The 17,710-nt window shown below is 39.7% G+C and overlaps 1 protein-coding gene across 1 annotated transcript in view; it reads left to right on the top strand.

Annotated features, from left to right (window-relative positions):
• The window catches only part of GPHN (gephyrin), a 189,991-nt gene extending 179,444 nt beyond the window's left edge, over positions 1-10,547 (top strand). Inside the window, exons 22-28 of the mRNA XM_083750622.1 lie at positions 2-34; positions 3,214-3,301; positions 4,538-4,611; positions 5,390-5,454; positions 5,892-5,995; positions 6,310-6,406; positions 9,546-10,547. Coding sequence (XP_083606748.1) covers positions 2-34; positions 3,214-3,301; positions 4,538-4,611; positions 5,390-5,454; positions 5,892-5,995; positions 6,310-6,406; positions 9,546-9,679 — 595 coding nt within the window. The 3' untranslated portion in view covers positions 9,680-10,547. The remainder of the gene's footprint in view (position 1; positions 35-3,213; positions 3,302-4,537; positions 4,612-5,389; positions 5,455-5,891; positions 5,996-6,309; positions 6,407-9,545) is intronic.
• The last annotated feature ends 7,163 nt before the right edge of the window (positions 10,548-17,710 follow it).

Genomic DNA, 17,710 nt, shown 5'->3' with positions numbered 1-17,710 from the left:
GTACCTTTGAACTCATTGGCCAGAACTCTGGAAGGTAGGAGCAGCTAGAATAGTTCCTGCATGCTTTTCCTTATATCTCTGCAAGTAAAGGGGCTAGACTAAAAGCAAAAAACCCGCAACCTTGAATATATATGTAAAGGGGTCTGGAATTTCCCTAGTGAGGTCAGCTTCCCACATACTCCCTTACAGCTAGGTGCCTGGTTCCTGGGTTCCAGCACACACCATTATGACCAAGTAAGGAAACCTAGAATTGAGCCTATATAGATAAGGGTATAGGGCCATGTAATTCATCATGGTTCTCACTGAGTTATTTGGACAAGAAAATGGTCAGTAATTTGGGAGAGAGCTAAAGAGGAAGGAATCTGCCCCTGGGGTTGTGGGTGTCAACATACAGAATTAGTCCCCAAGTCACTGCTATCCCTTCATATACTGTTTTTCTTTCATCCATGGCTGCCATTCATTCCAGTGGGGAAAACTAAATCACTGCAATTTGTGACAACTTTGCAGTGAGAACACAGCTTGTCCACCATCACTGATACAGGGATGACCCAGCAGGGACGCTTTGGGTGGGAGAAAAATACATCTCTCGGTACAGAACATACAGATTTCTTCCCCATGGTCCTTCTGTTTATTGGCCTTCTCTTAAGACAAATCCTGCCTGTTCCAATGAAGTGTGGCTTGCTATTTTACATATAAACAGGGAGTTCTCATTGAGCTTTCCGTAGTAATATGCATGTTTATTTTTTGTATGATACAGATTACAAGAATGACATATTTCATTACATTTTTCTAAACTAAACTCAGTGTACCTGAAGTTACCAATTCATTCATGCTAGTAGTGGCCCATGGGGCAGCGGAGGCAGAGCACCACTGCTCTTCCAGCTTCCTAGCACAGTGTGTTGCTGGTTCTTACCAGAGTGGCAAGGCATGGGGAACACAGTACAGCGCAGCATGGTGGAGCCAATCTGCTGCTTTTGCCATTATGCACCCACACTATGCTGAGCTTCCCACACCTTGCACTCCCCCTCTACGTAAGCACCAGCAACATGCTGTGTTTGGAAGCCAGGAGAGCAGCAGCATCCCCCATCCACTGCTGCACCTGACACTACTGCACACAGGTTTAATTAAAAATTAAAAATCTCTTGCAATTTTCTCTGAACGTGACTTCTCTGAAGACCTTTCTACTTAATATCAGATCTCCCAATGGACATTATATTCTAGCTATATTCATTATATTCTAGCTTTAAGTTCCCTCATGACGTTAGTAGATTTTATTCACTGAGACTATATCCAACTATTATTTGCATTGTTGTGAGAAGGGCAATTGCATCTATAGAAGATGCTTAGAAATCCTCATACTGTTATTCCTCAGGACATATTCTCCAAAGAGACGTCTCATTCTGTTGGGTGACCCTTGTTTTCTGGAAGACTTTAGTTATAACTTCAATTTCTTCATTTCGTACCACCACTCCAGATCCCTGTGTCATACTTTGCGCACAAGTAACTTGTATCCAGGTGAGAAGGAGAGATACTGGAGATGCACAAAGACCTCCCTTTCCACATAATGGTCTTATACATTGCCAAGAAAGAAAACAGGGCTCCTATGTGCATAAGTATAGCCAGGGGGTGCAGTTGCCCCCCCATCAAGTAAATAAAAATACTTAACTAACTGACCAATTACACTGCATAATGTCTGCCCACCCCCCAATAAATCCTGACTATGCCCATGCCTATGTGGAAGCTGTGCTCACAGTGGGAGTGGATCATTCCCATATTCTTAACATATGCTTATAGGTTTGAACTTTGGAAGTAAATCTTTGCAGGTCTGTTCCTACACAAGAAGGAAACCGTTGTGGGAAAGTGATGGCAGATAATTCTTTCAATGATGAAGTATGAAATGATATGCACTCTAGATCTTATTTAACAGTTGAGATGTTTGGAGAAACTGTTGCAATTGTCACAACAGTGACTATCATTCATGATTACATATATACATGTTCATTATGTAGTCTTAACTGTTCATTCATAAGTTACTCTTTATACATTTTCATTGTTTTTTGGTGTTTCTATGATGGTGTTGGTTAGATAATTCTTTCATAACATATAACTAACGTTCATAGTTTCCTTTTATCTGGAATATTACATAACAGACAATGATACAAATGTGTTCAAAGTTCATAACGTATAAGTTTACAGAGACCAAGACAGTTTCAAGATACCATTTATCAGTGCTAGCTCTAAGATATGGGGCCATCTTGGCCATATGCCTTCCTGGGGGTGGGGGGGAGCTCCCTGAACAGGGCTGCAGGCACCTCATTACATCAGTTTGCTTGCATTCTGTCCCTGAGCCCAAACCACATTGCCACCCAGAAGCAGAGAGCTAGATGACAGGAGAATGCTGCCCTATCTCCTTTAATTGCCACACACATGCTAGGAGAGCAGATGATCAGGTAGTAACAAGGTTGAAGGAAGCAATTTAGGAAGTCTGCAGTTCAGACACACTCACACACCTCTGGTGTGGCGAACTTCATAGATGCCCAACTATGCTCTAATCATATGTGACAAGGACCTCCTGAACAGCTAACCCTATCCAACTGCAGCTGGGGGCTGCACTGGAGTAGGAATGAGAGCTCACCATCAGCAGCACAGTTTGAATCTGGGACAGATTTTGTTAATCACTGTTAGTTTCCAACAGCATTAACTGAGCTGAGACCATTTATAGTTTTGACATTCATCATGAGTGGTAGAGAATAAAATTTTAAAAATTGGAAAATATGGGGTTTTCATTACCTCTCTGAAAGGTATAAAGTAAATTATGATGATTCTTTCCCTCCCTCCTTTTCTGGCTGCTGCTTAATGTTATCCTGTAGTAGCCCATCCATCTGAATTGTTGTAATGCACTATGTGACTGACTACAATAATATTGCTATATTCAGAATTAGTCTGGACTAGCTTAACTGCATACCAAGATTGCTTGTGCATTCAGTTAACATTTCCGGTACACGAACAAAATACTGTGCCTACTATTACTGTTTCTTGATAGTTTTACTCTTGGAGAATATGTTCTGCCTGCTTAAAAAGATGTATTTACATTTGGTTGCGTTTTTTGGTTGTTGTTTTTGCAGAGATGTATGTATCCCCCTCCCCCCTTTTAAAGTACTTGGAATGTACAAATTAATGGTCATTAACCTGCTTGCTTTTGTTCTCCTTCAGTCCAGATGATTTACTTAATGCCTTGAATGAGGGTATCAGTCGTGCTGATGTAATCATCACATCAGGAGGTGTGTCCATGGGTGAAAAGGTATGTGCAAAAACTATGTTGAGGCCGGGAAGTTAAGCCAGAGATGAAGCAATAGGAAGAAAAATATATTCAGAAATGACAAGTGCTAATGATAACAGAGGAAATCTGAGCATGGTCTGGATCTCCCATTGTTGGGGGGAGGCCACTTGAAAGGTTTCCAAATTAAGAAAGAAAAACCCTTAATTTTTTTCCTGTACTCTACTGTACTGAATGGGATTTCCAGGGTTAAAGGATTTGTTGTTTCTTTTCTTTTCTTGTGTAAGCCACCCTGGAAATATCAATTGGTCATTGAAGGGCAGGTGTAAAATTCAGAAATAAATGTATAAAAGAAAGGGTAACCATAGTTCACCGCTGCTAGGCTTTTAGATATTCTGTGTCACTAAGAACCAAAGATACCGTATTTTTCGCACCCTAGGGCGCACCGGACCATAGGGCGCACCCAATTTGGGGGGGGAATAAAGGGGAAAAATTATTTCCCCCCCAGGTGCGGGGCTGGGGAAGCTCGAGCTTCCCCCGACCCCAGCCCCCAAACAGGCAAGTCTCCGCAAGCAGCGGGACCGCTCCCGCTGCTTGCGGAGAGGTCCGCGAAGCCTGGACGCGCTGAGCTCAGCGCGCGCAGGCTTCAGCATGCAGGCAACTCTCCCCAAGCAGCGGGAGCCCAGCGCTGGGCTGCTTGCGGAGAGGTGTGCGAAGCCTGGAGAGCGTGAGGGGTCGGTGCGCACCAACCCCTCTCACTCTCCAGGCTTCAGCGAAAGCCTGCATTCGCACCATAGGACGCACACACATTTCCCCTTCATTCTGGTCAGAACTAGCCCACACATGGAAAGAATTAACATATTAGTTGTTCTTCCTCTGTTCTGTGGGTGGCAATTAATGTCCATTCTTAATTGGTCTAGTGATTTATCTAGTTAATTTTGATAGTAAACTTCACTCTGACATGCTGATTAATTTTGAAACCCCCCAAGCGTCAACATCCAACTTCTTAGAATGACAAGTGGGGTTCAGTAATAAAAGATCTATGATTGCCATTTTATTATATTTTATGTGTTTTTATGTATTTGTAATTTTTTGTTGGCTACCTTGAGTGCTGTTTGATAGAAAGGCAGGCTTCAAATTTACTTAATAAATAAAACTTCTAGGACTGGACAAGGTGTCATCCTACATATCTTAATTAATACTTCTGAAAAATTAGGTGTTGTAAATACCTTGAAAACTTTGTTTTTATTTTTAAAACAGGACTATCTTAAACAGGTGCTGGACATTGATCTTCACGCTCAGATTCACTTTGGCAGGGTTTTTATGAAACCAGGGTGAGTAATATTTCCCAGTTAGATATGGACTTGGATATACTACCAAATAGGCAAAATAGTCCGATCTGGTAGAAGTTTCCTATAATGCCAGAAGACACAGGTTTGGGGCTTCAGGAACATTTTACAACTATGTAGTGGCAGAGGAGAGATCTAAAAGGGGGGGGGGAGAGAGAAAAGGTCTGTAGGACGAAACCTCCCTCGGCCTGAAAAGTGAGATGAGTGCCGCACCCCATAGTTGCTTTTGACTGGACTTAACCATCCAGGGGTCCTTTACCTTTATCTACCTTCCTCCTGAAACATTCCTTAAGTCTTTTAACCTCACTGCACAGATACAACTCTAATCCCCTGTCACTTACAGATGTATTGCCAATCAATCGCTGTATAAAAGGCCAAAGCAAGATTCATCTTCAGTTTCTCCCCATTACACATCATGATCACACTGAGAATTTCTCTGCCCCTGGCTGCTGTTTGAGGGGACAGGGAAAGTCATATCAACTTTACTACACATATTTTGTTTCAATAAACATTGTAGGGGAGATAGGTGAAGGAGACACAGGGCTGCTGCTTTTAACATCCCATGTTATATCTAGTTCGTTTAACTGATATTATTCATTTTGCTATTTATAAACTTGCTTTTAACATTGATTTCTATTAACAGTTTTAAGGTATAATTTTATTTTTATAGTTTCGTTAAAAACTGTTTAGAGGGTCTGTTTACAATTGTTTTATACAAATTTTGTTAAATAAATAGTTTTAGCAGCTGACTTTTTCCCCCTAGGTTGCCAACAACCTTTGCGACTTTGGATATTGATGGTGTAAGAAAAATAATATTTGCACTCCCAGGTAAGGTTCGTTGAATTATAATTGTCCTTCATGGATAACACAAACAAAATCCAAAACAAAATGCAAAAGCTTTTATGTTTGGACCTCTAGTTCCTAAATGAATAATCTTCGTAATCTCGCATTTGTGCACTATATACTGTTACCTCTTTAATATGCAATAATGCCTATGGCTCTAGTGAAGGGAACCTGCAGCTTTCCAGATGTTTTTGGACTATAACATCTGTCATCCCTAGGCATAGGCAATGGTCAGTGGTGATGAGAATTGTCCAACAACATATGGAAGGCTCTGGTTCACTATCCCTGCTGCAGGTAAAATATATCATCTGTTCCTAGCACAGCTGTACAGCAAAGTAACATTGGGGGGGGGGGGTCATTCCCTAAATAATTCTACATTGCTGATCTATCAACTGTTGTGGGTTTTTTTCTTTTTCCTCCAGGGAATCCTGTGTCAGCAGTTGTTACCTGCAATCTTTTTGTTGTCCCAGCACTGAGGAAGATGCAGGGAATCCTGGATCCTCGTCCCACTATCATAAAAGCCAGGGTGAGTTTTTAAATATACAATGAGCTTCTGAGGCACTCTGTGTAGTCACTGGTGTGCACCCTTCCTGATTCCTGCCGTTTTTGCACATGGTGTAAATCACATACAGGGAAATTCAGGCTGCACCTTTAAAGTGGATTTGGTGCTCTTGCGCTACAAACACAGCAACCGAGATAATAATTGCTTGCCATTTTGTCATATAACTTCCCAACAAACAAATCAAAATGACTGTTCAATAAACAGCCAACATTGTATTAACCACCCTGCAAACTTTGTACATGACATAGTATTTTCTTTCTGTGCATGCTTTTCCACAGTTATCATGTGATGTGAAATTGGACCCTCGTCCAGAATATCATCGGTGCATACTGACTTGGCATCACCAAGAACCACTGCCTTGGGCACAAAGTACAGGTTAGCTGTTTACTATCGTTTTCTATTTCTTGTGCTCCTTGACTGGGTTTATGGGTTACAGAATATGAAGAAATGAAAGGAACCGTGAATGACTTGTGCTTTCTCTACTTGTGATGGTCATGTACCATGTGAAAGGTAGTCCCAACCTACCTTCCCACAAGCTAAGATGATGATGTTGTAGATGATGATGATTTCTATACTGCCCTTCATCCAAGGATTACAGGATGGTTTACAATATAAAATCTCAAAAATACAGTAACAAACAAAAACAAAACAGCCCCCTCAGTTTCAAAGGCCATAGAACGCATCTTGGAAATTGCACGGCTTCCAAGGTGCATTTAAAAAAAAAAATTCTTTGACTCTGCAGCTAGTCCATTGATTCTTGGTTTTTGAATGTTTTGGAAGTCAAACAGTCTCCCGGAACAGATCACGTTCAAAAACCGAGGTTTGACTACTTTAGTTTTCACAAATAATGGGCAGGATTCAACTAATGAATCTCAATAGCAGAAGCCCTATGAAAGCACTTTCACTTGTAAAACATCGCTTCCACCCTCTCCTCCTCCTGCATTCCCCAAGGTTTGATATGGAGGGATAGGAAAACCCACAGAACAGCATGCAGGGTAGGAGAGGGGGGATTGTTCTGTCTGGCAAGCCAAAATGCTTGCGCTAACTGAACAATCAGATTAGAACATTGAATCCCTCCCAATGTTTTGTTGTTTAACACTATAGAAGCAAAATCTTCAAATACTATAGCTTCCTGTTCTTTGAACATGGATACTACCGCCAGCAAGCTGTGGGTTTAACCACAGAGCCTAGGACTTGCTGATCATAAGGTCGGCGGTTCGAATCCCTGCGACGGGGTGCGCTCCCATTGCTCAGTCCCTGCTCCTGCAAACCGAGCAGTTCGAAAGCACGGCAAAGTGCAAGTAGATAAATAGGTACCGCTCCAGCAAGAAGGTAAACGGCGTTTCTGTGCGCTGCTCTGGTTCGCCAGAAGCAGCTTAGTCCTGCTGGCCACATGAACCTCGGCCAATACAGCAAGATGAGCTCCGCAACCCCAGAGTTGGTCACGACTGGACCTAATGGTCAGGGGACCCTTTACCTTTACTACCGCCAGCATGACTACTATTTCAGAAGAAGGAGTTTGGGCTATATGAAGAAAAAGTATTCCATCAGATAATAAGGCCACAAACTATGCAAATCAGGCTAGGAGCCCATATTACTACCCCTAAAATATACAGATACAGATATAGATAGACAGATACAGATAAATATATACAGTGGTACCTCCGGTTGCGGACAGGATCCGTTCCTGAGCTCCAGTCGGATCCTGAGGTTTCCGCAACCGGAGGGACCGCTTCTGCGAATGTGTGTGTGGCGATAGAGTGCTTCTGCGCATGCACGCATAGCAAAACCTGGAAAAATACTTCCAGGTTTGGCACATATGTATTCCGAAGGATACGTAACTAGAGGTGAACGTAAGTAGAGGCACCACTGTGTGTGTGTGTGTGTGTGTGTGTGTGTGTGTACTTAGAGATGCATATACAGTGGTACCTCGGATTAAGAACTTAATTCGTTCTGGAGGTTCGTTCTTAACCTGAAACTGTTCTTAACCTGAAGTACAACTTTAGCTAATGGGGCTTCCCGCTGCTGCGCTGCTGCTGCTGCACGATTTCTGTTCTCATCCTGAAGCAAATTTCTTAACCCGAGATACTATTTCTCGGTTAGCGGAGTCTGTAACCTGAAGCATCTCTAACCCGAGGTACTACTGTATATAGATACAAATGCACTCATACATGCACACACTACCTTTCCTCAAGAATGTGCTCAAGACAGCAACAATAGACTTTAGACTCGCCTTCACCAACCTGGTGCCCTCAAGATGTTGGCTGGGACTGATGGGAATAGTAATCTAAAACATCTGGTTGACGAAGGCTGCATTGATCTCATGTCCACTGTGTCCATCTTGAGAACCAAGAAGCTTCACCCATTTTCCCTGGCATACTGTGCTCACTTAGGTCTTGAACAATGCTGTTTTTCTAGAAAAAGAGGTGCCGGACATCACCTGAGAGGTGGTGGAACTGCATTCTGGGGAGTTCTGGCTGAAAAAAAAGCCCTGGTCTTGAGTTGAGTTTGGTTGGGAGTGATCCATTTGTACTCATTGTACATTGTAGGGGAGTACAGATATTTTCCCTTCAGGCTTTTTTTCTTTTGCTGGGAAAACAAGTTTTACTAGTGTTCAGACTGTAATGTATCATTTCTAGCAATATTTTAATTCCCTTCATTGTCAGCACCTCAAGACTTTTTCTTCTTAGGAGTGTGTGAGGTATTACATAACTACTGGACATTACCTGTGATGTCACTTCCAATGAGAGAGCCTCCATTATACCTCTACCCAATGTCTGGGATAATGAGAGACGCTAAAAGCTTTTAAAACCTTGCACAGCTCAGGAGAAAAAGCTGACATATGTTAGACAAGTTGCCCACTTCAAACTCAAGCTTCCTTTCTAATAAAACTCAATATCTAAGTTTGATATTGGAAATGGAAAAAATATATCTAGATTCTGGAGTGTATTCTTTGAGGCTTATTTAGTTCTAGAAGATTTTAAACCATTGCTAAAAATTGCACAGGAACCTCATTTGTAAACTGCTTTGTCCACACCAGTGTTCAAATTCTGGAATACTAGCATATTTATAATGTGCCTAAAACTGCTAGATATGAAAGAACCAAAAATATCACTATCATCTGTGAGTGGTATATGTTAAATGTTAAGGCTAATGTTATATGAAATAAATTTGGGGGTAGGGCTGTAGTAGTTCAGTTTTGACACATCCTAGTGCAGATTGTAATTTAGTATGGGGTTATTTGGAAGTTAAACTAGGAAAGTGGTGCATGTGATAATTAAAATGTGCAAGCTTAAAATAAAAAAGATGTGGTAAAAAGGCATTTCTGCATGAGAATTCTAAGGGGGAAAGAGAGATCTATTTCCTGGATATTGCCCACAATTTACTTCAAACAACAGATCTTCACCATTTGTGACCATTGTCGCTTTAAAATTAATTTTGGGCAACAGGCTTCATACGCTGAACTATTCTGTGGCATTTACCCTGCTAACAACACTTATTTGCTTCTCTGTAGGGAACCAGATGAGCAGTCGTCTGATGAGTATGCGCAGTGCCAATGGACTGTTGATGCTACCTCCAAAGACAGAGCAGTATGTGGAACTTCATAAGGGCGAGGTGGTTGATGTCATGGTCATTGGAAGACTATGATGTCACCAGCAAGAGAGAAGTTTTGATGCATGTCCACATATCATTGACTGTATCCTGTAATATGCAACGGCACAGCTAGTTTTTCTGATTTGGATAAAAGTTGATCAGTATAGTCAACACCTTGAACTATATTTCAAATGAATTTAAATAAATACCTTTTAAAAAAACTTTAAAAACAAATCTTAAAGAAATCTATTCTGATTATATCAAAGCAACTTTTTCCTTTCTTGCAATTGCTTTGTGTGTTCAATGCTAGTTCTGATAGCGGTAGCTTTTAGTAGACAGCGGTAGGTGCCTGCAGAACTTGTGTTTTTTCTCATCTTTAAGATACAACTACTTATGCTCTTAAAACAAGGCTGTCTGCTTATTTATACTAGCGTAGACAACACTTGGATTTCCCTTATTAGTATGCTTCATAACCGCTTCACAGAAAGCTTCTGCTTGTTCTTTATCTTGTATCTCGTGTTGATGTGCACAGTGCCAAAAGCAGAGTGGCTGCATTGGGAACCCGACCAAGCCCCGAGGTTTTCACCCCTTGCTGCGCGTTCAGGGATATCTGTCATCCCAGCAGCCACCCAGCTCAGTACTATTGGGCAGTAACTGGATACCTTTTGTTTAAACAAACAACAAAAATTGCTTCCTTAAGTGCTGACAGCCTTTTTAACCAATACATTTAAAAATGTACAGAATTAAAATCTTAAAAAATCAAAGACTGATCTTGTACAGATATTAGTGTTACCAGCATTCGTGTGGAAATTAAATGAGAAAAGAAATAAAACTAATGTTAAACAACTCTGTACCATAACATTTTCTGTAATGATACTGAAACTTAAATGAATAAAAAAAAATCCTGGATCATTATTTAAAAGGTGACTGTGTTAGCCTTGTTGTTTAATAAGAGAAAAGAACTCTCCTTTCTTTTTGGGAGGTGGGGATTTTATGGTTAAAGAACACATCTGAGCAAAGAGGATGCCGATGGGGAGATTTTGCAGAGACCTCTCTAAAAACATATGAAGTGCTATCTTGTTTGTGCATTCTTAGACTGGGGTCCCTGGACAAAATTTCAGTGAATATGTTGCACTGATGTATACAAATAGACAGGGATCCAAAGGACCGCATGCAGAATACCACACACATACCAGTGCTTACTTGGGTGCTCCCCATCCAGTCCTTTACATCCCTGAAAAAAGACACTCCTGGGTGTTGTGGGATACTATGGAGTCAGGCTAAACTTAGCAGAAGAGGACATAGCTGGAAAGGGAATTTGGCCATTACTATCCTGCACTTAGTGCTTATGCACGGGATTGTTTGGATCCAGATCATAAAATCCAAGTAGGCAATTGTCAATGCCACCTATATAGAGTATGTGTCTTTAACATTGAGATTTAATTTATTTAAAACATTTGGTCCTAAAAAATTGACATCATTGCTCTAACACACAATGCTAACTCATGTAGATAATTAAGTCCTGAAATAATGAGCTGAGATTCAAGTGTAGAAATGGCAACATTGATTGCCACAAGCACTCTTTCTGTCAACTTCCTCTTCATTTTTACAATTGTTTATTTTGGAAACAGTTTGCTGCAAGTATAGTGTATACCAAAAGTCACTAGGCTAAAATAGATGTATTTCCAGGTTACTAAGTAAAAAATGCAAATAATTCAGGCAGACGGTTTTAAGAATTGCCTTTAAGATGTGGAATAATGATATAGATTTTCATCTGAGTTCTTCATGGAAATAGATTTGCTGCTGTTATGCCTTCTTAACAATATTTATTTAAAAAAACAAAAAGATTCACGTAAAAAGTACCATGTACACAGTACAACTATCACATAAACCAACTATGTGAATATAGCATTGTCAGGTGTGTGTGATATTGTCTGGTGCATAGGGCACCTAATTCATTCTTTTATTTGTTTATGGTTATAATTTAGATAATCTACCCATCCTCTTTTCTACATTAACTATATTTGTTATGACTATAAAATACTTGAAGCTTAGTGCAGAGAAAAGCTGTAGCAAAAGTGTTTCAGGTACACTCATCATTGTGGCATCAGTGAGCTGCCCAATAGTGTACTGAGAGTTTGGCTATGCTACAGTTTCAGACAGCTCAAGATGTACGTGGTGTTTCTTTCACAGGATTTGTACTGCTTTTGTATCTTAACTGCTGAATTAGAAATGAAGCGCATGTTTACAAATAGTTGTTCATTATTTTCCAGAAAAAACTGCTCCCAATCTTCATTGGCACTACTTCCTCCCTTGTGCTATTAGTGGAGCTATGCTTCTCCTTTTAATATTAACTTATAAAAATATCACTATGCATTGTACCGTTGAGCAAAATTCTTTCATGAATGCATAACTGCACAAAACAATGCCAAAAAAACCCCAGCTGATCCAATGGAAAATATGCTTTCCCGCTGTGTGATCATTTTTTGTGTCAGCAATAAGAAGAAAATATTGAGAAGACAAAGACAGTGCAAATATGGTGACCAGGCAAACTGGGCTTTTCCTCTCCACACTTTTAGCCCTTTTCAGTGGTGAACCATGTATATATTACACCTATCGCTAATTCTTAAATATTTTTAGAATACAAGTCTGGCATCAACCTTTCGTTTTTAGCTTCGTGCTTCAAGTTAACAGTGCAATGACCCTAGAACTGCCATCATTGCCAAGATTGTGCCAGCACTTTCTGCTTGGAAGCCCAACAGCAGCCCAACACAATTCCCAGATGACCAGGTGGAATGTAAGAGTTCACATGATGAAAACTAGGTTGAAACCCTGCACTTTATCTTTGGTAGAAAAGGTGACTTTATACTGTAAACTGCACTATGATCCTTGGATGAAGAGCAGTATAGAAATTTAACAAATAAATAAATAAAATAAAAGCTGTCTTGCCTTGGGAAAGGGGCAGTTCTCTGCCTAATCAGGAATATTGGTAAACAAGAATAACCAGGAAGGTCGTATCAGAAAGTAGCCAAGCAGAGGAACCAAGAGGAGGTGAATTCATAGTTCAAAGGCCAAGACAAGATCAATGCAAATAAGGCTGTTTTAGCAGGCAGAGTGGAACGAGTACTTGGAGCCAAGTTGAAGAAACAGTTGAGAAACAGGGATTATGTGAAATACTGAACTCACGCGCCAAAATATTCTGCTGAATTTCAAAAAGTTTGGGTCTAACCAGTGCTTTTTTCTAAATAAATGTTTAGGGGTACTCTCATTTTCCTACTCATATTGAAATACTGCCCCTCAATGAGTCCAAAATTAGATTCACAAAACGTTTAGGGGTATGCATACCCCTGCATACCCCCAGAAAAAAGCACTGGGTCTAACAAATGAATTTGTGTATAGCACATCAGTTCATTCTAGTATTCAAAACTAAGTACTGGGCTCAAAACTATTTAATTAAGTGTATATCTTTACACCTGATTCCAGCTGATGGATCTCACTGGTCCTAGATTTTCTTTTCTTTTTTTCTAGATGATTTACTGGCTGCCTTGGAGAGAATGATTAAAACTTTGAAGCTGACTTAGTGTTCTTTCAAATGTATTAATGTGTTTATGCTCATATTGTGCATGTTATTCAGAAATAATTGTTATATTCTTAGGTTTATTTAGGCTAGTAATGGCAGACTGCTTCTGAATTATAGTTTGTTTATGTGTTGAATTTTAATGGCTTCCTTTGCAATTTCTTGGGAATAGGGGATGCATTACCTTAGGGTGGGTTTCCCTAAGTAATTATGTTCTATTGTTTAACATGCCATCTAAACTGACCAACCATTGTTTGCTATTTGCTAGAAAACCAGAATCAGGAACCATAGTTTGAAACAGTTTTGCAAACCATAGTTTGTGCTATGTGCAGTATCCAACATTCCTGTTCTGGGAGGCAAATGACTTCCACTTGCACATGCACTTCCTCTCCTCTCCCCTGCTGCCCCACACATGCCCTCAAAAGCAGCTCCGGAGTGTTGGGGAACACTCCAGATCAGATTGGAGTATACCTGAAGGAGCGACTCCACCCCCATCGTTCAGCCCGGACACTGAGATCCAGCGCCGAGGGCCTTCTGGCGGTTCCCTCATTGCGAGAAGTAAGGTTACAGGGAAACAGGCAGAGGGCCTTCTTGGTAGTGGCGCCTGCCCTGTGGAACGCCCTCCCAGCAGATGTCAAAGCAATAAACAACTATTTTACTTTTAAAAGACAACTGAAGGCAGCCCTCTTTAGGGAAGTTTTTAATGTCTGATGCTGTACTGTTTTTAATATTCAGTTGGAAGCCACCCAGAGTGGCTGGGGAAACCCAGCCAGATGGGCGGGGTATAAATAAAAAAATATTATTGTTGTTGTTGTTGTTGTTGTTGAGGAGTAGAGGTAAAAAGGAGAATTCCCATTTCATGAGCAGAATTCTGTTCGTGGCACATTGGATACAACTGATCTTTGCTTTTCTGCATCTACTGGAGTACTGAGCAGACAAGAGATGAAAGTGGACACTCTTCCTTTAAACCATGGTTTGTGTTCTAAACTACAGTGGTGCCTTGCAAGACGAAAATAATCCGTTCCGCGAGTCTCTTCGTCTAGCAGTTTTTTCATCTTGCGAAGCAACCCTATTAGCGGATTAGCGCTATTAGCGGCTTAGCAGCTATTAAAGGCTTAGCGGCTAAAAGGTTATTAGCAGCTTAACAGCTTAGAAAAAGGGGGGGAGTGAAAAAAATCGCAAGACTCGCAAGACGTTTTCATCTTGCGAAGCAAGCCCATAGGGAAATTCGTCTTGCAAAGCGCATCGAAAAACAGAAAACCCTTTCATCTAGCGGGTTTTTCGTCTTGTGAGGCATTCGTCTTGCGGGGCACCACCACAAATTGTATCTGGCATATATAGTATCATAATATTGGAACCTTTGGCTCCTTTTACTCACATACGTTTTAGGAAAAATGGTAAAAGTGATATTTGCTGCTCTTCTACATGACCTGGTCAAAATTATGCATATGCCAGTTTCAATCTAGTGTAACTACTAGAAAAGTTAAAATATGTTTAAATGGATGAATAGACATTTTCCTATAATCTCAATTTTTCTTTGATTTTTCTCCTTCTTGTCCTCTTCTCTGTAATATTTGTCATGAGAATACTTGAAAATGCTTTTCAGCAGTTCTTAATTCTCTTCATGAAGCTCTGCAAATCTAGCTGTGCCCTCTCTGCATGTGGGTCAGCTGGTACCGAAATCCTTACTACCTAAACACAGGACTCATCTATGGAAGACTTCCCACACTATCTTCTGAGTGAGCAGAATTATGAGCTAACCTAACAGCTTTTTTTCTAAACCTGTTTCTTAGTCTCTTATTACAACAATTTCATTTTTCATTCTCTGTTGTAGAAGGATATTAAATTCTGTCAGCCTTCATGTCACATAAAAGAGATAATACATCACCTTTAGAGAACTGGATGACTAAGGGTTTTGCTAATAGGTGTCGAGTCTTTCATTTGTCACTAGTTCAAAGCTTATGGGAAATGGCTAGAGCTAAAAATTATCATCCGAAAGCTGTCCAGTGCTATTGTGAAAATCACAAACGTAATGAACTCTTCAACTTAGCTGTCAGAGAAAGCTATGAAAACAGAAGGTGGTTGATGGGGGTTTCTTAAACTTCTAAGATTTGCCATGTGCTTGATCAGAATATTAAGAGATATTCTGCCTCAGATGATGATAATGATGTCTATTGCTAACTGAAAATGTTAGTCTTGTTACACATGATGTTCCACCAATTGTTTATTAGCCATTCATTGGTGATGTCAGTACATTCTCTTAAGATTTAAATTTATAAAAATCCATTTCCTAATTAGTTCTGGTTTTACATCACTACACCAAATCTTACTGATTACAAGCCCAATTTTCATTTACATTAATTGCATATGGTGTGTGGAAGATATTAGCCAATGTAATAGCATAGTCTTCTATTCTGGAGAGGAGGTCACTTCTACCCTGGGGCCTGTAAATCTCTCTCCCATCCACAAAAATATGCCAGTTATGTATTGTTCAGCATATTTGCACTTGTATAGCATATAACGTACAAGTCTCACATCCACCATTTTGGATCATTATTTTTCTAAACTATTCTTGCTAGTCATCTGTAGTCATATTCTGTACCCTATAACTGACTACACTTCCCAGTTGGATCAAACAATTACTGCATTTGAATATTGGTTGAAGAAAATAGTGGATGAAGAAAAGGAAAATGACAATTTTGCTTTTTGGAAGTAATGGCTCAATATTAGAGACATATCTAGGAGAAAACAGAGATGTGAAAAGCAATCAATCTGCACAACAGAGGCACTATTTTGCCAGTCAGTTAAAGATGGGAATATGCTGTGCTGAAAACAAAAAGGAAAACACGAACAATGATCAAGTTTTACTCAAAATAAACCAGTTACACTAAAGAAAAAGAACAAAAAAACTTTTTAAAATCCTTGTAAATTCTATGACATTGACAGACCTGGAAGGAGGTTGAATGAAAGGGGCAGGTTGATGGTCCATAATAGAAAAGACAATTGGAAACTCTGGTCAATAACAAAGATTGCTGCACATTTCAATACAGATATCGTTTCTTGAGCTCAGCAAGGGGAACTCTAGCCTGATCCTGATCAGATCTCTAGAAGTTGTTAATTATTCTAAATTTCTACTGGCATCTACTCTACAGGAGTCTGCAATTCTGGAATTCAGGACAGGATGGAAACAAGATCGTATCACTGCTGTGCGACTATTTTTCAAAGCTGCATTTTGAACCTCAAATGACTTTTCTGAATCGCATTACCTGTGTTCAAGCGTCTGTGCTCTCTCTCTCTCTCTCTCTCTCACACACACACACACACAAACTTTTCTGTTCATTTTTCCACTCTAACTTCCTACTTACAATTTTTTTTACTGTTTTTATTTTTTCACAAAGTCTGGTGCCTGTCACCCAATTTGGTTTGCCATATTAACAAATGTGGCATACAGACCAGAATATTTAAAATTTTACATCAGGAAATAGTGATGTGCCCTGGTGTTTTGCTTGCATCTTACAACATCTCCTTATCCTCCTTATCCTAGCCTAGAAAAGGCTGCAAAGCAAAGACAGTAATGACTGCTTTACTTGACTGAAATATGCTAATAAGGTATTATTACCTCAGAACCTTCTGGGACAGGGGAGGTTGGTTTATTTTTCAAACCTTTGTTACTTGTACACTATTTGCTCCTGACCAGGTCAAGGAGGACCTTTTGAGGACAGAGGTCATCGTCCAGTTGATGTCATGAAAGACTAAAAGGAGCCTGGCATTTCTGGGGAGAAACCATGGAATGCCAATGCAGCTTGCCAACTTTACAACTCTAATTTTATCAGCCAACCAATCCTCAGCAATCTTCTGCATTAAGAAAACTAGATTTTTGTTAAGAGTGAAAGCAAGTCCAGCACCCTACACAAGCAACGATACAGGCAAGTGTATATATTTGGCTATATATTTATCACCTCAATTATGAATTTTTTTGAATATTTTATCTCTAAATACCTGTTGTTTTCAGAAAATTATGAATTTTTAACCTTTCTGATTAATCACCATCTTTGTTATGTAACTGTAAATCTAAACTAGACAACTGATTTTGTGAGCATATTTTGAAAGTTGATCTCTAAAAATACTGAATACAGAAATTTAGTACGAAATCACAATTTTAACACACATGCATAGCTGAATTAGTTTCACTAACAAACAGGCATGCACTGTCTTGTTTCAGGCAGGTGGGCAGGTTTATCTTGCTATGTCACTTTTATTTTTTTGAAATCACATGTACGTCACCAGCTCACTCATTTTTTGTTTATTCTTAATCTAGTTTATGATGTCTATATTTCTTGAATAGTTATATTGTTTTAAATTGATGCATACTGCTTTGAAATGTTTTTGCAAAAAATGGCATAGAAATATTTAAATAAAAAAATAAATAGCATTCCACCTTTATTCCAAGGAGCTCAAGGTGACATACAGGGATCCAATTTATCCTCACAAAAACCCTGTAAAATAGG

The sequence above is a fragment of the Podarcis gaigeae genome, assembly GCF_964106915.1.
Source record: "Podarcis gaigeae genome assembly, chromosome: 1".
NCBI classification, from domain to species: domain Eukaryota; kingdom Metazoa; phylum Chordata; class Lepidosauria; order Squamata; family Lacertidae; genus Podarcis; species Podarcis gaigeae.
Note: the sequence above shows the minus strand (reverse complement) of the source record. Positions and strands in the feature narration are given on the sequence as shown.